The 23,971-nt window shown below is 36.0% G+C and overlaps 1 protein-coding gene and 1 pseudogene across 2 annotated transcripts; one reads left to right on the forward strand and one right to left on the reverse strand.

Moving 5' to 3' along the window:
* Positions 1 to 196: 196 nt before the first annotated feature.
* LOC103951637 lies at positions 197 to 998 on the reverse strand (annotated as a pseudogene).
* A 14,339-nt stretch (positions 999 to 15,337) lies between these two features.
* On the forward strand, positions 15,338 to 18,213 carry LOC125473090 (disease resistance protein RUN1-like). Of its 2 annotated transcripts, XR_007255012.1 has the most exons (5): positions 15,338 to 16,008; positions 16,317 to 16,581; positions 16,720 to 17,125; positions 17,445 to 17,625; positions 17,743 to 18,213. XR_007255012.1 is itself a non-coding variant. In XM_048575391.1 (4 exons), exons 1-4 carry the CDS (start codon positions 15,518 to 15,520, stop codon positions 17,818 to 17,820), a joined length of 1,740 nt encoding a protein of 579 aa, XP_048431348.1. In that variant the 5' UTR covers positions 15,341 to 15,517; the 3' UTR covers positions 17,821 to 18,213. The 2 variants fall into 2 exon arrangements, 1 of the variants encoding a protein (XP_048431348.1); XM_048575391.1 differs by having other exon boundaries at positions 15,341 to 16,008; positions 16,720 to 17,625.
* Positions 18,214 to 23,971: the final 5,758 nt, after the last annotated feature.

Raw genomic sequence — 23,971 nt, forward strand, 5'->3', positions numbered from 1 at the left:
ACTCACTAATCCAACTGGATTAAAAAATATTTAAATATTAAAAAATTAAAAATTAAATTATATTTCTATATTAAATTGTGGGATTCACCTCTCTCTTCTCTCTCTCGCCTCTCTCTCTTCTCTGCATCCCCAAAATCCCAAGGCCCAGAAACTCTTCCCACCCGTCTCCCTCAACCTTCCTCCACCACCTTTTCTCTCACCTCTCCCTCTCTCGCCTCTCTCTTTTCTCTTTTCTCTGGGCAACCTGCATCCCCAAAATCCCATCAAACCTCAATTTCTTCCCTTTTTTTCTGTAGCAGAACAGCTGCGGGAATCGCTGGAACATTGACATCGTGTTGCGGCGGGAAAAGCTGATTTTTTCTAGGTCGGGGCAGAAGCTTGTCTTCAATGCTATAAGAGATGAGGGAGGTGTGTTTGTTGACTTGGGAAATGCCGATGCTCTGTAGGAAGTAAAAGGTGGGGCGAAGGCAAGTTTTGACGCTACAAGCAAGGAGTCTGGAGCGGCAATTGATGACACGGCGGAGATCGGAGCCATTAACGTGGGCTTTGGGAAGAGGAAGACGAGGATTGGGACGATTTCAACGATGTGGGAGGAGAGGATTTCGAGGCACATGCCGATCAAGCGGCAAAATTCCAGGAAGGTGAAGCCGATGGAGGTGAGGAGGAAATGGACGGTGGGTTTGATGTGGGAGAGAGGGAAGGAAAGGATGGGTGGGTGGTGGTTAATTAGGGAGAAGTCGAGGCCGATGGAGTCGAGGTAGAGGACTTTTTCTTGGAAGTCGGAGTGGGGGTGTCGGTGGTTGGTGGGAGTTTGAGGGAGATGGTGGTTTTGGCGGCGGAGAGGATTGGGAAGTGGGGGTTTTCTTCGACGGCGGAAAGCAGTGACAAGAGTCATGGTGAGAGGAAGACAGAAATTGGAGTTTGGGAATGGGATTGGGAGTGGAGGAGAAAATGGGCTGTTTGGTGGATGCGATGGAGGTGGGGAAGGGTTGCCCAGAAAGAGAGAAAAGAGAGGCGAAAGCGAGAGAGATGAGAGAGAAAGAGAGGGTGGTAGAGGAAGGTTAGGGGGACAGGTGGGAAGGGTTTATGGGCTTCGGGATTTTGGGGATGCAGAGAAGAGAGAAAGGCGAGAGAGATAGAGAGAGGTGGATAACACAATTTACTAATAAAAAAATAATTTTATTTTTAATTTTTTAATATTTAATTATTAAAAATATATTTGATTATTCTTTAATCCAATTGGAATAGTGAGTGGGCACCTCTCTAGCCACATCAGCACTTAACAAAGAAATTAACAGAAAAACTGACGGATGTCTGACATTGGCATAAATTCGTAAAATGAGGTATGACATTGTCATTTTTAAAAGATAAGATATGATAGTGTCGTTTGACCCATAGTTGAGGTAGTTTTGTGTAATTTACTCTAAATTTTTATTAAATTAAATGTTAAATTAATCGTTGAAGAAATTGGAATTCATACCATCATGCAATAATTCAACATTTTTTTACCACCGTGTTAAAGAACACTTGCGAAGAGGAGAGTAATTGGACCTGTTCGGATTGGGGCTCATTTTCTCATGTTTATAATTTAAATTTGGGCCCACAATTGATTTTGTAGATAAAAATAGAGATCTGCTATCCACATACCTCATTTTACTTCTCACACACCTCTTGATAGTTTATGTTCGTTGATCTTCTTCAATTCATCTAATCCAACGACCGAAAATTAAAAAAGTGTGTGAAAAATAAAATAGGGTGTGTGGATATCACACCCCTAAAAATAAACATTTGGTCCACCGCCCATCACGTGGAGATGTTTTTACCAAAAATTTTCTTTTATTTATTTTATTTGCTATGAGTTGACTATGTATCCATTTTGCTTTTTGTTTTTTTGGAAGAGTTGACCAGAGATCCATTAAAAACGTGCATAACGACAAATTAATAAAATATGTACCAAAGATATTTGGTTCAAAACCAAAGATTAAAAACATTTATGCAAATTTGATATCAAATTAGATTGTTTATTTTGTAGTTGAGCCAAATTTCACTTTTTTCTTAATGTAAAATATATCGTTGTACTAAAAAAAACAAAAAAAATACAATAATGAGATGGTAACTACTACTTCATCCTCGCTCCAGGTTAAAGAGCCCAAGGTTTGTGTCCATAGAAATGTAAGAAACGAAGATGTCAAAGCATAGAATTTGGCCAGGCTGCTAGTGTTCGCCACTTTGAACTGTATGAAAATCTTGTAAAGATGAAACATGGTCTCTTTTAGATTTAACTCCTATTTGCTGTGATAACCGATGTATTTTCATAAGATCCTTAACAGCCATGACCCCTCAACAGACTATGAAGTTTATGAACAATTTTCATTGTAGGTGAATCCAAATTCATCGTAAGCCTATGAAATTTTGCATACTTGCTGCTCATTCACTATGAGAAAAAGCTAAGCATAGGCAACAAAGAAAGAAATAAAAAAGAAAAAAATTAAAGGCACGAACTAGAAGGGGTTTAAATTTATAATTTTGAGGGTATTTGAGTCTATTCAATGGTGGTTTGGTTATGTATGAAATCTTTTATAAAAATTGGCATTTTATGAAATTGGGGGCAAAAATTTGGCCATGTATGATTAAAACTCTTACTCTATACCAAAAATTATTAATCTTTTTAGGTTAATCTTATTTTACTACCCGAAGTTTTTTGGTTTTCAACATTTGATACATCAAGTTTTCTTCATCCCAAAGTGATGCTTGAAGTCTTAATTTGGGACACTTTCATACATCCCTTAAGGTTGATGTTAAATCAACTGTTAACTAGTGACATGGCACACACGTGGACAATGTATGGGTGCCACACATTTTAGCTTTGATACCATATTGAATGCTTGTATGAAAACTCAGAGGTGTGAAAAATACATCCCTTAAAGTTGATGTTAAATTAGCGCTAATACCATATTGAATCTTAACTTGTAAGAACTCAGAGGTGTGAAAAATGCTTCTTCTCATTTCATTGACCTAGTGAACAATACACACATTTCAATACATATAGATACAATTCAATTAACAAAATTAACCCTAACATTTACAACTAATTACACATAGCCCTTGGCTAAATAATTCCAACTGTACAATTACTATTAGACTTTTTACCACGTGTCAATATAGGCCCATGTGGATACTAAATAAAGTAAAAATTAATAAATTTAAAAAAATTACAAAAAGAATAAAAATATGGGCTCGACCCCTCGCTCACACCCAATCCTCCATTCCTTCTCTATCCATTAGGGTTGGGCAAACGAGTGCTAGACCCACAGATTGGGGCAGGTCCAAGCGATTCAGGATGAGTACGAGACAGGTCCAAATTTTATGTACATAAAATGAGGCAGGGCGGATTCCAGAAATTGTGGTAGTAAGGCCCCTATTCGGACCATTATTAACTTTGGATTGGATTTATCTTCACCATTGGATTTCAGACTCACTATTCTCCTCTGTCATCTCTCTCTCCCATTCATTCATGCCTCTGCACATCACCATCAATTCACCGACTTTGACTCCATCTTCGTTTCCCTCTTTCTAGCGACTTGCAAGTTGCGACTGTTAGAATCTAGAGAGAGATTCAATAAGAAAGATAGAGAAAGAAAGAGAGAAATTAAATTGTGAATTGTATTTATTGAATAATGTTACACTTTGGTATATATACCATCATTTACATATAGAATAACTACCTATCTTATTGACTAAGTAAGGTATAACAAACTTCTCATAACAAACTCTAACAACACTACTCAACATCATTTTACATTACTACCCTTAATACCCCCCCCCTCAAACTAAGCTGAGGTAGCCGAAGAGAAAGTTTGTCTCGGAGAAGAAGGAACCAATCCTTGGATAATGCTTTAGTACAAATATCTACAGTTTGATCCTCTGTACAAATAAAGTGCACAGTGATAGAATTGGCCAAGACTTTCTCCCTAATGTAGTGGTAGTTAATCTCCACATGCTTGTTTCGAGCATGAAAAAGGAGATTCTTAGCAATAAATATAGCAGATATGTTGTCACACCAAAGTTTGGGAGGATAGGGAAGAACAAGACCAATATTAACTGACAATTTGCAAATCCAAGCCAATTCAGCAGCAGTGTTAGCTAAAGATCGGTATTCTGCTTCAGTGGATGATCTAGCCACGGTGGGTTGTTTCTTAGCACTCCAACTTAGGAGTGAATCACCCAGAAAAATAAAGAATCCACATGTGAATCGCCGATCTATAGTGCAGCCAGCCCAATCTGCATCTGAAAAACTGTGAATACTGAGAGGTGCAGAACATTTTGGAAACCAGAGACCAAGAGAAATAGAACCCTTCAAATATCTGAAAATGCGTTTGACAGCCTGGAAATGAGATTCTCGTGGACTTTGCATGAACTAACAGACTAGATTTACTGCAAAAGACAAATCTGGTCGAGTCAAGGTTAAGTATTGAAGCCCTCCAACTAAAGATCTATATTCTTCTGGATTGGATAATAATGGAGAAGAGTGATCCAATTTAGATGTGCTCAATGGAGTGGCACAGGGTTTGGCACCATTCATGTGTGCCTTTTTGAGAAGATCCAGGATGTATTTAGTTTGAGAAATAAATATTCCCTTGGAAGACCTCTTGACCTCAATTCCTAAGAAATAATGAAGTGATCCCAAATCCTTGACAGGAAATAACTCATAGAGTTAAGAAATCGCAGCTTTACATGTTGCATAATCTGGTCGTGTAACTAGAATATCATCAACATACACCACCGAAGCATCTTTCTTGACAAATAAAAAATGATCATTTTGTGAACCAAAGAATCCAATAGAGTGTAATGTAGCTGTTAACTTGGCATACCAAGCTCTGGGAGCCTGTTTGAGGCCATACAAAGACTTATGCAATTTACAAACATGATATGGTTGAGCAGGATCTTCAAAACCGGGAGGTTGAACCATGAACACAGACTCAGTGAGATTGCCATGCAGAAATGCATTACTAACATCTAACTGATTGAGAAACCAATCAAATTTAGCTGCTAAAGTTAAGAGAAGTCAAATGGTGACTGGTTTTGCAACCGGACTGAATGTTTCATTGTAATCCAGACATTGTTGCTGATGAAATCCTTTAGCAACAAGGCGGGCTTTGTATCTGTCAACTGAGCCGTCAAGTTTTTTTTTAATACGAAAAACTCATTTACACCCCCACCAAGTTTTGAGAGGAATTATGAGGTACCAAAGACCATGTACCAGTTTGAAGCAGGGCATTGAACTCTTTATGCATAGCTTGCCTCCAGTGCAAGTGTTTAGATGCTTGAAGATATGTGGAATGTGTGTAATCAAAAGATAGATGAGATGGGAGACGATGTTTGGTTGCTAAGAAAGCCTTGGGTTTGAAAATACCAGACTTAGACCTGGTGACCATAGGATGAATATTAGTGATAGTGGGAAAAGGGTCGAGAGGTGATGAGATAGGTAAGGGATTGGAATCTAAGGGTGAATGAGTAGGTGAAGTAGGTAAGGGATTGGAATGTGAGGGTGATATAGATGCAATGTTTAATAAAGCAGATGATAAAGGAAGATTAAAGGAATGAGTAAAGGTTAATGAGGTTAGGATGGAAGATGAATTGGAAATAGGTTGAACTGGAGGAAGATGACTCACAGTAGATTGGTTATGATGAAATGGAAATGTGTGTTCATCAAAGATGACATGTCTGGAAATATAAAGTTTCCCAGTGTGAGTATCCAAACACCTATAGCCTTTGTGATTGAGGCTATATCCCAAAAACACACAAGGTTTGCTTTTAGGATCAAGTTTAGAGGATGTGTAAGGTTTTAACGAAGGAAAGCACCTACAACCAAAGACCTTGAGAGTTGTGTAATCTGGTGGTTTATGAAATAATAGTTCCCAAAGAGAAGGTTTGACACCAGTGGGCATTCGATTGATGAGATAAAGAGCTGCTGAAAATGCTTCAACCCAATATGTGTGAGGAACTTAAGATGCTGCAAGAATAGTTCGAGCAGTTTCAACTAAGTGCATGTTATTTCTTTTAGCACAACCATTTTGTTTTGGAGTATGGGGGTAGCTGAGTTGGTGAGAAATCCCATGTGTTTGAAAGAAATGAGAGAATTTATGATTGACAAATTCTTCACCAGAGTCAGATCTCACAGTAATAACCTTGAATCCCAACATGTTTTCAACCACAGATTTGAAATAAACAAATGTACTGAAAACTTCATATTTGTACTTCAATGGAAAAAACCAAGAATACTTGGTAAAATCATCAACCAAGAGAAGATAATACCAATATCCATTAACAGAAGAAATGGGTGCAGGACCCCATACATCAGTGTCCAATAGCTCAAGAGGTTTGCTTATGTTACAAGGAACAGAGGTAAATGATTTTCAAGAACATTTACCCAAAGCACAACTGGAGCACACAAATTTATTTATCCTTTCTGAAAGAAAGATACTAGACTGTGAAGCTAGTTTATTTAAAATTTTGAAAGAGGGATGGCCTAAACATTGATGCCAGATACCCTAAGAAGCTTTAGTACTGGTCACATAAGCAAGATGATTTCCAACAACAGAAGGTGCAAGAAATGGATAGAATCCAACTTTGACAGGGCCTTTAAAAAGCTTCTTCCCCGAAGTGAGATCTTTCACAATGAAGTGAAAGGGATATACATGAATGGAGCACCAGTTATCAATGATAAATCGATTTGCAGAAATCAAATCTTGTTTCAAATCAGGAACATGCAGCACATTGTTCAAATCAAATGTATGAGTAAATGTATGAAAACTAGAAGAACCAGAGTGAGTGATAGGCAAACATTTGCCGTCGCCAATATAGACTTACTCAAGACCATTGTAGAATTCAGGACTTTGAAGATTTGTGTAAGAATTTGTCATATGAGAGTTGGCGCCAGTATCAAGAAGCCATGTTGGAACAGTGGAAGAAGTGTTAGCATGAAGTGCTGTCTGTGAATGCTTGTTACTATAGCCAGGATTCATACGATGCAGACAATCAATTGTCTCATGATCAAATTGAGGGCAGATTTAACATGAATTCTTTTTTTGAAATTATTAAAATTGGATATGGAGCCACGATTATTCTTCTGATGACCTTGGCAAGAGAAATTTTGGCGAGAGTGGGATCGAGAATTATTGGGGCGATTCTGAAAATTTCTAGGGTTAGAGAAATTCCAATCCATGCCACAGCCTTGTGAGGAGTTGAAATTTGAACTTTGTTGAACATAATACGCCTGAGAATTGGAGTCATCGAGTGGTGTAGGAAGAATGTTGGCGGATGAATTATAAGCTTAAAATGGAGCTAATGGAGAAACCTTATTGTGATTTGCCAATTGAATCTCCTTGCTGAACAACAAGCCATATAACTCATCAATGGTGGTTGAACCAAGATGAAACTGAATAGTATCAACAAAAGCATCATATTCAAGCAGTAATCCATGAAGAGTGACAGAGATGAGCTCCAAATCATCAACCGAAGCACCAGCATTCGCAAGAGCATCAACGATTTCTTCAATTTGTTGAAGATAAGCAACCGCAATGGAATTGCCTTTAGTAATTGTTCGAAGGTCATCATTCCACTCTTTTCTTGGTCTACTTCAGTTACAACTTGATCTACGGTGCGATCAGACCAAATAGGTGTTGAATTAGTTTCTTTTGCAGTTGATTCTAATCCCGATGTTGATCCGACGCAACTTACCGGTGATAGTCGCGAGAACGAAGTTCATGAATGTGTGATTGAGATGCCGTCACAAGGTGAGACTCCAATTTTGCCCATAGATCATAAGCAGAGGTAACACCAACAGTGTAGGGGACCAAAGAGTCCGAGAGTGTCGAATTGATCCAGATCAAAATGTTTTGATCGTTCTCGAACCACGTCACCTACTGAGGATTCACAGTCGAAATGCGATTTCCTAAAGAATCAATGAGATACTTAGGCGGCGCCACCATGGAATCAATTATTCCAGTGAGATTATACCAGCGAAATATCGATGCAAACAAAGCACTCCAGGTGATCCGATTTGTAGTCGTCAATTTGATTGGAACCAGCGAGCCAATGTTCTGGATTATGATTGAAGAACTGAACGAATTAGGGCACGAATTTAGGACTAAAGAATTTGCAAGAGATGACTGCGATGTAGAATCAGAGGAATGCGAATGAGGTACCGCCATTGTTGGTAGCTTAGGGTTGCAAGAAGAGAAGACACAAAGAACGCAGAGAGACGAAGGATCGTCGGAGGTCGTTAGACACCAGCAATAGATACCATGTTAAAATCTAGAGAGAGATTCAATAAGAAAGATAGAGAGAGAAATGAAATTGTGAATAGTATCGATTGAATAATGTTACACTTTGGTATATATACCATCATTTACAAATAGAATAACTAGATGTCTTATTGACTAAGTAAGGTATAACAAACTTTAACAACACTACTCAGCATCATTTTACATTACTACCCTTAATAGTGACCAGCATCACCACCATCGTCTCCTTCCTCTTTTGCTTTGGTTTTGCTGGATTTTGGGTCTCCTTGTAGCTAGAGACCTAGCCGGTGTAGATTGCCCATAATCCCCAAAACCAAGCCTCGATAATGTCTTGTCCTAAGGTACAACGGGTGGATCGAGACGAGTCATCCTGAAGCGGAGAGTACGTGGTGGGAGAGCATGTGCGTTCGGAACAGAAACCAGAAACGGTGCCACGTGTCGGTAATCTCCTTGGCACGCGAGGCATCCATGTGGACAAGCTGGATCCCAAAGTCTTACCATGAGGGGCAATCTTGACCCTGTGGACATGATCTGGCATCAAGCTATAGCAATTGATTGGTTTTTTATCATATTATAAGTATATTAGTAGTGGTCTTCTTTCTTTGATTTTTTTCTTTGTTTGTAGATTCTGAGTTTTTTGGGTTTATGAGATGGATAGGGATTTTGGGTTTTCTAGGTTTTTTTGTCTGTGTTTATTAAATTTTGATGGATGGTTTTGAACCAGTATCCTAATTTTTGTTTAAAATATTTTCACTCTCTGCGATTTCCTCTCAATCCTTTTCATTTGAATGAGTTGCCTATTTTGTTTAGATTCTTTCTTTAAATTGGTTTTGGGGTGCTGTTTCTTTGATTTTGTTGGCATATTGTTCATAATAATTAGTAAATTTTCATATATGTTTTCTTTGATTGACTTGATTTGGTGGTGGTAATCAACCTAAAACCTAGAAAACTGAAAATATTCACATGTTCTAACAAAAAAAATGTAAATGGACTTGTGTACCCGCTCCGAACAAGCCCATTTCAAACAAGCCGGGTTAGGTCCGATTCCAATTTTAAAAATTCTTATATCCGGCCCGGTCTGGACCCATTGCATTTTAAAACGGGCCCAGCCCGGTTCCTCCAAATTTGATGGCCGTGCCAGCGTCATCTCCTGCTGACCTTAACAATTGTGGTGAAGTTGCCCAAACTAGATGATATACTACATTTGAATGCAAAAAGCTTCATGTGGATGGTAAATCTTGAAGAGAATATAAAGGATTAGCAGCAGCAGAGAAGAACATGGAAGGTTTGTGCTTCAATCCCTCGATAGGTTTGAGTCATATTATTATATTATTATTCACAGCCCACAAATTTATGAAACCACTCCACATTAAAAATCCTACAAAATTCCAATTTTATCTTGATTTTTCTGAAGCTCACCCCACCTCCCAACAACGAAAAGAGAATGCCAAACATCCCAACTCGACAACAACCTCTGATTATATCCATCTCGGCATCGACGTTGCCGTAAATTCTCATTTCACTGGTGACAGCCCAATGCCCAACTGATCACCCGGAAATTCGCATTTTACAAAGTTCCTTGTTTCATACAAAAGCCAAACCTTTAAGCAAAACCCAAGCAACCGATTTCAAGTTTTTGGCAAATTTCAGACAATAAAATTTCCTATCACTGAACATCAGCAATCAAATGCCTCCAATCCACCGTATTCTTCCAACTCAATAAACTTGTTTACACACTAAAACCCAAGTCCGCAAACATTAAATACATATATAGACTTATTTGAATATTAAGTATCTAAGTAAAGAAAACTCGGCAAATATTGTGTATATATAGACTTATTTGAATATTAACTACATCATAATAAAATCTCCTCATTTTGTATTGCTTGTAAGGCAAGAAAATTCATCATGATTAGTATAAGTAAAGATACAAGGTCAAAGGGTGAGGACACGATTCTAATTTAGTGAAAAAAATTTATCCACTAACTCTATCATTTGTCAAAAAAAAAAACAAAAATTCTACAATACACTCGTGAATGAAATGCGTGAACCATTTGAATTGTTAGCTTTGTATGGCTGTATGTTGACAGTTTCAGTCTAACCTTTCAAATATCAATGCATCTCGTACATAAAAGTATTATATAATAAAAACCCTAATATTTAGATCGCAAACAACTAGGTTTTGGGAAACTTCATCCTTAATTTTTATATATTTTGTTTACGGACGCGCATGTGAACCGACGACTCTGTAATATACGACAGAAAAGCAACGACGCTTTCATATGGGTAATATATTTATGTTGTTGCATCGGAGCCGTAAGCCAGCAATTTTAAAAAGTCAACAAGCGGAAATTAAGGTTAAGTTATTATTGGCTGAAAGAATACTAAATTTTATGAACCATGGAAAATACCTGGATCATTCTTATGGGAATTGGGGTAGTCATTCACTGTTTGATATGTGCATAAATCTTTATTTTTGTATTTCTAATGAGTTAATTCAACATATAAACTATGAACTGAAAATAAATAGTGAATTTATTTGGGAATTGTTATTAGCACTCTAAAAATTTCATTCTACACTCCAAACTTTCTAAATTAGGAAAAAAAAATACACTTGTGAGGAGTGTAGAATGAGAATTTTGGAGTGCCAATAACACTTCCCTTTTTTTTTTATAAATTTCTGCATAATGTTCTTATTTTACAAACTTTTAGTAAAAACTGGAACTCGAAGAACAGTAAGACGTTAGTAAAGGTCATCAGTTTTTTGGGAACTTCATTTTTATTAATTAGGAGCATACGAGTTTTTTTTTTTTTTTTTTTCAGTCAATGGTTTATTATTATTATTATTACTAACTATAACATAAGACAGAAGCAATGATGTGCTGTTATCTGATTAAAAAAACAATTAGGTTGGCGAGTCCACATCCATGCTGTTCCATCGGATGCGGTAAGCCAACAATTAAAAAACTCAACGAGTGGAGATAAGGTTAAGCTATTATTGGCTGAAAGGATACTATTTTATGAATAAGAAAAATACTTGAAATGTAATGCTACAGAGAGAATTCTTGAACCACATTTTGTAAAATACTTTTGAAATGAAGTTGCGCGAAAATTATACTCCTTCAATTTGATCACATTCACATTGAAAGGCACGTAGTAGGTAGGAAGAAAAGCATGAGGATTGATATAACAATAGAGAGCCATTGTCCATACCATACTGCATATTCCAATTCTTTGAGTGGCTCTTTTCTTTAGCTTATTTGGCTTTAATTCTCCTATGGCCAATCAGGGATTTTTTCGAACTCAGGGAGAGCATATTGAAGTATACTCTCATGACCATAATGTACTCTCTTTTTGAGTATTTATCAAATCTAGCTAAAATTTGGCCCTTAATTTCAAAAATATCAATTTTTATAAAAAATATCATATATAGCCAAAAATGAACTTCAAAAAACTTAAATGCCCTCATCTTGTATGAGCTCCTAGAATTTTTCTCTCCATACCCAGTTATGCAGATGTGGTTTTTTCTATTCTTTCATTTTTTTTTTTTTTCATGTTCATTTTCATTTTTAGGGTTTTGATTATTTCCATATATCTCAATCCAATAAGTAGAAAGAACTAAAAGAGATCGAGCAATCAACTTGTCTAATTCATTTATTAATTGACAACACCTACAACTATATATTCTTGCATAATAATCAATTGATATTCTCTGAAAATTTCATAGACCTGCAACCTCCGCATATTTCATAGACCTGAAAATTTCATGTCTTCTTTTGGATGGAAATCTCTATTATACGATTCTACAGTATTATGCATACATAATATTAATTTGGGGAACACACACTTTTGCATCAATCTAATTGTTGTTTGATTGCTCCCTATAAATTCTAATAAATCAATTTCTACTACAATTTTTATACTTATAATGTGTTCTGGTTTCACAATGGTGCAGTTGACATACGTTCATGGTGTTCGGCTTGTTCGACCAAGCATGCAACATCCCCGCGTGCCACTCCCCTCCTCATGAACAACGATGAATAAAATTTAAAAGACGGTTGGCTTTTAGTTTTAGTTGTAATTAGGTTTTAACTTTGAGCCTAATTAGATATATTTAAGTAGAATTTTGGATACATTTGAAATTCTTTAGAAAAACTGATATTTATGAATTTAAAGGCTAAATTTTGGTTATTAATGATAAAAACTCTCTTTTTTCTACGATTATGAGCACTTTTTTTCCATTAGGTTTTTGGTAACCTAATGAGGTTTTGATGAGACACATGGGCTAGTCATACCTTTGTGAGCTTTAAAGATCCTTATGAATATGTGAATCATCGACATCCTACATTAACTCACTTTTTCTCCTTAAGTCTACTGGATTATTGTAGCAAGGTTTTTGTGAGATATTCATATATACGCCCCTACTATGAAACTTGTGTTAGCAATTATTATATCTGCCAAGAATTGACGAGAACAACTACCATCCTATAATCATGAAAGACATGATGTCGCTACTTGTTAAGTTGTATACACTAAAGGGCGAGTGCTGTGAACATAATTATTAATTAGGAATGTGATTGTATAAACTTGAAGTAGAATCCAATTATATGACGATCAAATTCTCATAGATTTGTATTACTTGCAAGGCAAGAAAACTCATTATGATTACTATAAATAAAGATACAAGGACAAAGAATGAGGACACAAATTTTAATTTAGTGAAAAAGTTTAACCCACAAATGCTATCATTGGTCAAAAAAAAATTTAGCTAAAATTCTACAACACACTTGTTTATGTGATGCATGAAACATTTGAATTGTTAGATTTGTATCTTCACAGTTTCAGTTTAACTTTTCAAATAAGTATTATAATAAAAAGTAAAAACCCCTAATTTTTAGATCGCAGACAACTAGATTATATACTTTGTTTACGGAGGCGCATGTGAACGGAAGACTGTAATATACGACAGAGAAGCAACGACGCTTTCATATGGTTAATATATTTATGTTGTTGCATCGGAGCAGTAAGCAATTAAAAAAAGTCAACAAGTGGAAATTAAGGTTAAGTTATTATTGGCTGAAAGAATACTAAATTTTATGAACCAAGGAAAATACTAAATTATTAAGTTATTATTGGGAGTAGTCATTCACAGTTCGATGGGTGCATAAATCTTTATTTTTGTGTTTTTAATGAGTTAATTCAACATATAAACTTTGAAGTAAAAATAAATAGTGCATTTCTTCTTTATGAATTTCAGCATAATGTTCTTATTTTACAAACTTTTAATAAAAATGGAACCTGAAGAACAATAAGACGTTAAGAAAGGATTAATCATGGTTATCAAGTTTAATGGGTTAAATTGCCATCTCTAAATATATCTCATACATTAGTTTTATGGGGAGCATGCGAGTTTTTTTTTTTTTGGTCAATGGTTTATTATTATTATTACAAACTATAATATAAGACAGAAGCAATGATGTGTAGTTATCTGATTAAAAGAACGAATAAGTTGGTGAGTCCACATCCATGCTGATCCATCGGATGCCGTAAGCCAACAATTAAAAAAGTTAACGAGTGGAAATTAAGGTTAAGCTATTATTGACTGAATGGATACTATTTTAAGAACAAGGAAAATACTTGAAATGTAATGCGAAAGAAACTATCTTCTTAAATCACATTCTGCAAATTCATTTTTTTGAAATGAAGTTGCCACAATGAAAGGTGATAAGTAGGAAAATGCTTGGCAGAAATCACTTTTGAAATTAAGCTACCACAAAAGTTCCTCTTCTATAACTTGACTACATTACATGGTAGGAAGAAAAGCATGAGGATTGATATAACAATATAGAGCCATTGTCCATACAATACTGCATATTCCACTTCTGTGAGTGACTCTTTCCTTTAGCTTATCTGGCTTTAATTCTCCTATGGCAAATCAAGGGAGTTTTACGAACTCAGAGGGAGTATTCTAAAGTATATTCTAATGACTTTAATGTACCATTTTTCCTACGATTAGGAGCAATTTTTTTATTGGGCTTTTGGTAACCTGATGATGTTTTGATGAGACACTTGGGTTAGTCATACCTTTGTGAGCTTTATTGATCCTCCTGAAAATGTGAAACATCAACATCCTGCATTAACTCACTTTTTTCTCCTTCAGTCCAATGGATTACCGTAGCAAGGTTTTTGTGAGATTTTCTTTTTCATAGGCGCCCCTTACAATGAGACTCTTTTTTTTTTTTTTTTTTTTTGGAGAACCTCGACGGTACGAGAGAAATTTACTATGAGACTCGATTTAGCAATTATTATATCTACCGAGAACTGACGACACAACTCCATTCCCTAATCAAGAAAAACCCGATGCGACTACTTCTTAAGTTGTACATGCTCAAAGGCGATTGTTGTGAACAAAATTACTAATTAGGAATGTGATTGTATAAACTTAAAGTAAAATCCGATTATGATTTGACAATCAAATCCTCATAGGTTTGTATTAATTGTAAGGTAAGTAAACACATCATGATTAGTATAAGTAAAGATACAAAACCTAAGGGTGAGGACACAATTCTAATTTAGTAAAAAAAAATCAACCCCGTAACACTATCGTTTGTCTAAAAAAAATAGCAAAAATTCTACAATACACTTGTGTATAAAATGCATGAAACATTTGAATTGTTAGATTCGTATGGCTAGATCTTGACAGTTTCAATCTAACGTCTCAAATACTGATGCATCTCATACGTCGAAGTATTATAGTAAATGCCCTAATTTTTAGATCGCAAACAACTAGGCCTTGGGAAACTTCATTCTTAAATTTTTTTATTATATATTTTGTTTACGGACGCACATGCGAGGTTTTTTTTTTTATTAGTGTTACCTATGTGAAGTGAAGACTAACTTTAATATAAGACAGAGAAGCAACGGCGCTTTCATTGTGTAATATATATATATATATATATATATATATATATATATATATATATGTTGTTGCATCGCATGCCGTAGGCCAGCAATTAAAATACTCAATAAGCGAAAATGAAGTTGTCGGGGAAAGTTCCTCTCCTTCAACTTGACCACATTCACATTGGAAGGTAGTAGGTAGGAAGAAAAGCATGGGGATTGATATAACAAGAGTCCATTGTCATACCATATTGCACATTCCAATTCTTTGAGAGGCTCTTTTCTTTAGGTTACCATGCTTTAATTCTTCTATGGCCAATCAACTGGTCGCTTCTTCTTCCTTCCCTCCTTCATGGAAATATGATGTGTTTTTGAGTTTTAGAGGAGAAGATACACGCACTAATTTTACAGATCATTTATACAATGCTTTGGTTAATAAGAGAATCAAGACCTTCATTGATCGTGAACTTAGAAGAGGAGAAGAAATAGCACCAGCACTCCTCAAAGCAATTGAAGAATCAAGAATTTCTCTTGTCATATTCTCTCAAACCTATGCATCTTCATCGTGGTGCTTGGAAGAGCTCGTTAGGATTCTTCAATGTAAAGATTCAAAGCAACAAATAGTTTTGCCAGTCTTTTACAAGGTGGAACCGTCCCATGTGCGAAAGCAAGAGAGTAGTTTCGGTAAAGCGTTTACAGAACTTGTGAGCAAATCCGGCAACAACAACGAGAAGGTGCCTGTGTGGAAGAGTGCTCTTACAGAAGTAGCAAATTTGTCAGGATTTCCTGTCAAGGAGGGAGAGTACGTACATTTCTTCCGCTTACCGCGTATTTATGTAGTTAATTTCCAACAATAATGTCATCAATGTAGTTTTGTGTTTCATTTTTACTCTTTATATCTTTAGCAAGTGACACATACTGGACTTTATTAGTAAGTACTAGTGCATTTTGGATAAGAAACAGAGAAAAAATTTCAAGTACACTTTTTGTTAATATCGTATAATATATCTCTATGTTTGTAATATTTCCCTCTGTTTGTTTTTACATCTCTGAAATACAGCAAAAAAGATCGTTCACTGATTAAATGTGTTATTTGTTTTGAACTGCTAGCTACGAAACTACAATTATCAACGACATTGTTAATGATATCTTAGTTCGAGTACCTGATGGCACATATGTGAAAGGTTCTCATCAGCGTAAGAAAAGTATAGATCGTTTGCAAACTACTTTGGATAGTTACGATTCTTATAAAGGAGAACCTTTCAGAGATATTCAAAGAGTACTTCAAAAAAGTTATGATGCCTGGGATGATGTCGTGCAACAAGTTAGTTTGGATATGTCACACAAGGGCATGAGACAATTGAAGGGGTTTAAGGTACATACTTTAAATTATTTGAACCATTATTTATCTACACATATTTTTTATTTCCAAAAAAAAAAAAAAACTATTCAAGTGTTTCATTATGTTCTTTTTAAAGCGTGTGATTGTTTTGTTTTGATTTTGGTTTCACAGAATTCGGCAGAGTTTACATCTATGAATTTCAGAGGCTGCGAATTCTTACAAAAAATTCCCGACTTATCTGGAAGCCCAAATCTAAAGCACTTGGTTCTAAGTGATTGTAAAAGTTTGGTTGACGTGGATGATTCTATTGGATACCTTGATAAACTTGTTTACTTGAATCTTAATGGGTGCTCTAAGCTGAAGAGGTTTGTAACAAGACTTGGATTGAGATCCCTTGAATGCCTTTATCTAAAAGGTTGCACAAGGCTCGAGAGTTTCCCAGAAATAGAAGAGGGCAAGATGGAATCTCTAACGGATTTGGATATACGACAAAGTGGCATAAGAGAATTACCTTCATCAATTGCATATCTTACTGGGCTTCAAAGATTGAAAGCAAATGAATGTGAGAACCTTACAGGTACATCATTACATCATATATATGGGTTGCAAGATCTGATTCAAGCTCATTTCGGTAAGTGCCCAAAACTCGTGACATTTGGGAATCATGAGGTGCAGTTTGATGAAGTTTCATCTTGCAACTCTATCACATTAGCCCTTCCCAACCTATTTGATCTTGATTTGGGAGGATGCAATTTATCAAAAAGTGATTTCCTTGTGCCTCTTGGTTGCTGGTTCGCATTAGCAAGCCTTGATCTGTCGAGAAACAATTTTGTTAGTCTTCCGGATTGCATTAACAAATTTGTCAACTTAGTGAAACTTAGATTGAGTGGTTGCAGGAGGCTTCGAAAAATTCCACAAGTTCTTCCACCAAGCCTATGTGACTTATATCTGGATGATTGCGCATCATTGGAGAAAATTCCAAAATTGCCCCCGATGCTTGAGCGTCTGGAGTTGACTAATTGCATTAAACTAAGTGGAGATGAAGTGGCAAAGTTGAAAAAAAATTGGTTGAACGAGGTTGCTCTCTCTTCTTCTTAATTTTTCTTGAAATGAAAATTCATTTTGTTAATACTTGAGATAGCATTCGGATCACAACTGTTAGTAATTAGTTATCTATACTTTATTTAATTGCAGGAATCTTTTCAGCGCGCTGAATTGCAAGTTATTCTGCCAGACACTGAAGTTCAAAAGTGGCCCAGCTATACCCCTTGACCATCTTACAGCCACTGAACATCTATCAGAAAATGAATTTCGTTTTGAAAGTCCTCTACATTTTCAAGGGGAAACGTTATTTGAATTGGCTCTATCTGTTGTTCTTGGAGCACGAACTAATTATTTTGATAATCTTTATATTCTCATCAAGGGAATACAAAAGCTTGTACCTTATTCATGGGATGAGATGAAAATCGTGGCAACTCGTGTGACTCGAGTCAGTGGATTTAGACGATCACGAGCAGCATGGAGATATTTGTCAAGTTATATTTCCTTTCCCCAACTCTGCACGCATTAAAGTTAGGCATTAACTTCTTATTCTACTGTCTTGCGTTTGTCCTCCTATTTTCTTGATATGTTGGTGCAGCCTTTTTCATAGACGGCTTTTCTGTTTGATAACTTGTCCATGTTCTACTATCAAATCTTTGCATTTCCGTACGTGTGGTAAATTGTCGCAGTAAATTGTATGTATTATGTTAGGGACGACACCGTTACCTAAATGTGTTGCGTATGACTTTGGGATATATTGTGCTGTTTAGTGAAAGAGATTAGAATTAGTTTTGCTTTGTTCTTACCGGATAAGTCGCGTGCATTTTAATTTTTTGATTGTTCATTGTTACAGGTCGCTAATTAAATTTTTTTAGGCAATATTCAATGGGGAGGGTTAAAGGTCCAAAAGCCAAAAGATGGTCTGATTTGTCTAAAAATATATCTTCAGTGAATGACTGAGTTACAATTATTTGGAACTCATTAGACCATTATTTAGCCAAAATGGCATCAGGCTAGCCAAGTGTAGTCTCCTTCTTAGTCTTTTTTCAAGGCCAAACTCTTCTACTGCAATAATTGGTTTGAATTTAATGATTAGGATTGAAAATATCTAACGGTAGCCTATTTAAATTAACCAATAAATTTAAAGTATAAACTTTTTTTTAATACATACTATATTATCTACACAAAGGAGTGGGGGAGTAGGATAGTCATAGTAATATGGTTCGAAGACCTCTCACTTACAAGTTTAAATTAAAACTAGAGAAGGCTATATTTAGCCCTTCAGTTGGAAATTATATATGAGTATAGCCTAATACTATTAATTTAAAATTAATTTCTTGCATGACTATAATTTTGAACGAAGCTATATTTAACCCTTTCTGTTGAAGATAGCCTTATAATAACGTTTTGCTAAACCGACAGTTTAGAAATTCTCCAAATTAATATTGTAGAAACTTTCATTTTAGCCTTTAAAGAAAAAAACAATTTTCGACTAAAATCTTGTGTAAGATTTAAAATAATTTTAGTCTCTTAACTCAACGTACATGTTGTCATACATTCAATCACCTCGTATACTAATCATATTTTGATATTTTATTTCTCCTTTTCTTCCCAATTTTAATCTATTAATTATATTTAATCCTAATTTTTATTTCAATTCATAATATATTTTGTTATAGAAATTTAGATAAATTTTTTTTTTGTATAATATATTGTGATTTTTAATAAAATGTGCTTACATCGAAAGTACTTTTGCTAAAATGCTTAGGAACATGAGTGCTTACGCAAGCATTCTCAAACGAGGATCGAGTAACACTTGCTCTTGAGATTTAATTGTGAGGTTTTTCCTCTTAATTTTTTTTTTTCTTTTGAACAAATAATACTAAGGAACATAGGAGTGGCTAAGCCTCATAATGAGCTAGCAATAATATGGTTCAAATCTGTTTTTTATGAAAACCAAACCTAAGACCTCTCACTTACAAATAAAGATGAATTATTAGAGGACTTACAAGTGAAGATGAAATATTAGAGGAAAATCATTAATCTTGAATCTTTTAACAACAAAAGAGAAACTATTAGAGGAAAATCATTAATCTTTTTAATTACGACTTTGTGAAAATAATAAGATAAAGAGAATATTTAACCAAAAAAATCAGTATAACCTATAAAGTATTTGATTCCATTTGTGGCCGACTTTAAAGGTGATTTTGTGGTGAAATTGTAGCGGGTTTATTAGCATTCTAAGGAAAAGTACAAACATGCCATTTAGTACTAAGATTTAGTAATTTAGTAGTATTTCTCTTCACTTGCAAGTGAGAAGTCTTATGTTCGATTCTCACCGAAGGTGAATTTGAACCACTTTATCATGGTTTGCCCAATGTGAAGTTTAATCCATTCCCCCACCTCCTTAGTGTAGATACTACCGGTACAAACCTCAAATAGGGCATTTTAGATTAAGTCTAAATGATCCTCAAACAAAGAGGACTCCAAAACAAAAAAAAAAAAAAAATCAAGGTCAACTTAGCCAATCTAATAGCCATTATATCGAATGATCTTTGGGTATGAAAAGCATGAGAGCACATCCAGCGGTCTAAAGCTAAAAGGACTTTTGTCTCAGCAACTTCATAAGCTACCTCATGCAAGATTTTGGGCACAAAATTATGAACAAAACCGGTAATGGAACACTCTTTGCATACATACATCGCCGACTTAAAGAGGCACTGCCAAAAAAAAAACCAAAAAAAAAAAAGAAAAGGTTACAGCTACAATAGGGACTGTGCACAAAATCACCAATGACTACCGATTGTATCAAGACAAACTGCACCAACGCCACTATACGACCTGTCCCAAATTCCTGTAATTTTGTCCTCATTAATGTTAAATTTATCGAAATGTCCCTAAAAAGGTACATTGTCACATCCCGGCCCGGGGCGCACCACTTCCCGAGCCCGCTCCACCACCGTAGCACGATATTGTCCGCTTTGGGCTGGTCACATCCCGGCCCGGGGCGCACCACTTCCCGGGCCCGCTCCACCACCGTAGCACGATATTGTCCGCTTTGGGCTTACCATTCCCTCACGGTTTTGTTTTTGGGAACTCACGAGCAACTTCCCAGTAGGTCACCCATCATGGGATTGCTCTAGCCCCCTTCTCGCTTAACTTCGGAGTTCATACGGAACCCGAAGCCAGTGAGCTCCCAAAAGGCCTCGTGCTAGGTAGGGATGGGAATATACATATAAGGATCACTCCCTTGAGCGATGTGGGATGTCACAATCCACCCCCCTTAGGGGCCCGACGTCCTCGTCGGCACACCACGACCGGGGTTAGGCTCTGATACCAAATTGTCACATCCCGGCCCGGGGCGCACCACTTCCCGAGCCCGCTCCACCACCGTAGCACGATATTGTCCGCTTTGGGCTTACCATTCCCTCACGGTTTTGTTTTTGGGAACTCACGAGCAACTTCCCAGTGGGTCACCCATCATGGGATTGCTCTAGCCCCCTTCTCGCTTAACTTCGGAGTTCCTACGGAACCCGAAGCCAGTGAGCTCCCAAAAGGCCTCGTGCTAGGTAGGGATGGGAATATACATATAAGGATCACTCCCTTGAGCGATGTGGGATGTCACATACATGCATCAGGTTAATACTATTAGAGCAACTCCAGCATATCAACCCCCTTAGGGCAACTTCCTATTGAATAGTCTCTAGTGAACAGTAATTGTCTTTAATGAACAATAATTGTCTTTTGCATCTTCACCTCTAAACTGAATAGTCATAGCAATGTGCAATAAAATATTAGTATTTTTTTATTTTAAAAAATAATTTTATTTCAAATTTCAGATATGATTTTTAATCGGTTTCGTTGTACCACGTTTCATTAAATAGGAAATTACAACCCAAAATATTTGAGAAAATATAAAATTGTGGTGTAAGGAGGAAGATAATGATAAGAGATTTATAGAAAAAAATTTAATCTTTTTTTTTTTAATTTTAAAATTATTTTGGATTTTTTATTAATTGTTTACATTTTTTTAATTTGTATTAATTTTTTACATTTTTTATTAATTTTTTATTGCTTTTTTACATTTTTTTTATTAATTTTATAATGTGGCTGACGTCAACCATGCATCATATGGCCTTAGACTCTCGGGGCACCAATTCGAGCTGAGCCTCTCACTCAGACCCCCTACCCAATCACTCGCATGGGCTAAAGAAGATAGCTGGGGCTATTGGGTCATCAAAGTTGCCAGTCCATCGGGCTCCACCTCCCGCTGGAGTTGCTCTTACATAGACTTAGGGCTCCGATGCTTTCCAACACGTAGTTTCCGTTTGTTGAATCAACTACTTCAACCATTAATTTTTGGACACCTCATAGCATCTTATGAACGTTCAAGGGTAGGAAAACAATTTTAAAGTGCTGGATGCTTCAAGAAGATTTTTAATGAAATGTGGTTATATCGAAAGTGCTTAGGAACACAGGTGCTTTTTTTTTTTTTTTTTTTTTAGGAAAACAGGAACACAGGTGTTTACACAAGCAAATTCGAATAGGGTTTGAGTGAACACTTGCGCTTGAAATTTGGTTGTGGGGTATTTGAGCTAACTACTTTTTTTAATGTTAATTGCATAGAGGGTTACAAAATAACTAATTTTTTCTTAGAGACACACACCAAAAAGCTTGTATAATAGAGGGCAAGTCCGGCCCAGAGGATAGTTGAATAGGCGCCCGCCTAGAGCTCTTAATTTTTTTTTTTTTTTTTTTAAGTCTATATATGTGTGTGTGTGTGTGTGTATTTACATATATAATTTCACAATTAATAAAATATCAAAAATAAAATTTTAGGCAATAATATAATTTTATAATTATTTTTTTTTTCACATTTTCTTCTTTTTTGTCACCCATATGTAACTCTAGTATTTCTTTATCTATCAAATGCAGTCCTTATAATCCAATCATTCATTCATTTACTGAATGTAATAAGTAACTTTGTAACAATAAAAAGATATTGGAATTTGGTATACTATGACACACCCCGATCCGGATTTTAGTAGGCACCAAAATTGAGGCGTGTTGACCATCACCCGGATGGATGACGAAGGCATGATTGGAGCATTCTCATCATCTGATCCATGCTCTCTCCTCATTTTATCTCTCATCCCCCAGTTACTTTGAGCTGAGCTCACCACCCTAATTTCTCAATTTCCTCATTTTATCTTCTTCTTCTTCTTCTTCTTCTTCTTCTTCTTCTGATACCATGAAGAAAGTTGTCTTCTTCTTCTTCTTCTTCATCTCGCTTTGATACCATGAAGAAAGTTGTCTTCTTCTTCTTCTTCTTCTTCTTCTTCTTCTTCTTTTTCTTCTTTTCTTCATCTCACTTTGATACCATGAAGAACATTGAGATTCCACATAAAACCAATTGTTAATATGGGAAGTAGCTCAACTTACTTATAAACCCTTGCAAGGTTTCTCCTTTCATCAATGTGTGACTCTTTTACCTTCACATTCTCACATGCCCCCTCACGTGTGGCGAGTTTTCAAGCAAAACACATGGACGACACGAATTGGGTGACATGGAGCACGTGAGGACTACACGAACTCTCTCTGATAAGCCTCTCTCTCTCCTCTCCAAATTCTTAGTTACAATTTCCTAAATTTTTCGAGAAACCAAGCGGAGAATTATGGTTTATAGTGAGACTGCATGACATACATTTTGCTAACAACTCGCGACGCTTGTCATGTCGTGGCCATGACATGTCATCACATGCGAACAACGATGTTTGGCGTGTCACGATGCAAGGTTAGGGTGTCAAGACAAGTAACCAGTAAGAACACGCTCAATATCCAAGCTGAATATTTACATAGCTTCTTACTAGTAAGAACACGTGCATATTATGAGCTAAATATTTACGAAGGTTATTACCAATAAGAACGCTTCATATATTTCCTAGAACTTTTTTTTTTTTCAAATTATTCCAAACGGTTTCAAATAATGAAGTCATAATTGTGAAAAATAAAAAAATATATAAAATAAAAATAAAATATAAAAGAACCTTCATCGGACAATTTTGTCGAGCACCTGGTGAGCACTTGCCGATTCGTGCCGACATTTGCCAAAAGCTTACGCCAACATATGTCGACAATTACTATGATCCATAAAGACTTGCATTAGTGAAAAATTGGCAACTTCTCATAAAAACAACTAAGTCTGTATTATCTCAGACTATGCATGTTTCGATTATAATTATTTTAGTATGATACAAACATCACCCTTTATATCAGACTATCAAGTCGTCGTACGAAAGAACCGACTGCTATACCTTTCAAGACGAACAAAAGGGTCGCTAAATTTCGTAACAGTAACATGAAAACCAAAACAAAACAGTTG

Source organism: the organism of the source record quoted next, unplaced genomic scaffold (genome assembly GCF_019419815.1).
Source record: "Pyrus x bretschneideri cultivar Hongxiangsu unplaced genomic scaffold, Pyrus_bretschneideri_v1 Contig8, whole genome shotgun sequence".
Taxonomy (NCBI): Eukaryota; Viridiplantae; Streptophyta; class Magnoliopsida; order Rosales; family Rosaceae; genus Pyrus; species Pyrus x bretschneideri.

Coding starts and splice junctions, on each gene's coding strand:
- LOC125473090 (XM_048575391.1), top strand. CDS start 15,518: ATGGCCAATCAACTGGTCGCTTCTTCTTCCTTCCCTCCTTCATGGAAA. Junction 16,009..16,316: donor TTTCCTGTCAAGGAGGGAGA/GTACGTACATTT, acceptor TTGAACTGCTAG/CTACGAAACTACAATTATCA. Junction 16,582..16,719: donor GACAATTGAAGGGGTTTAAG/GTACATACTTTA, acceptor TTGGTTTCACAG/AATTCGGCAGAGTTTACATC.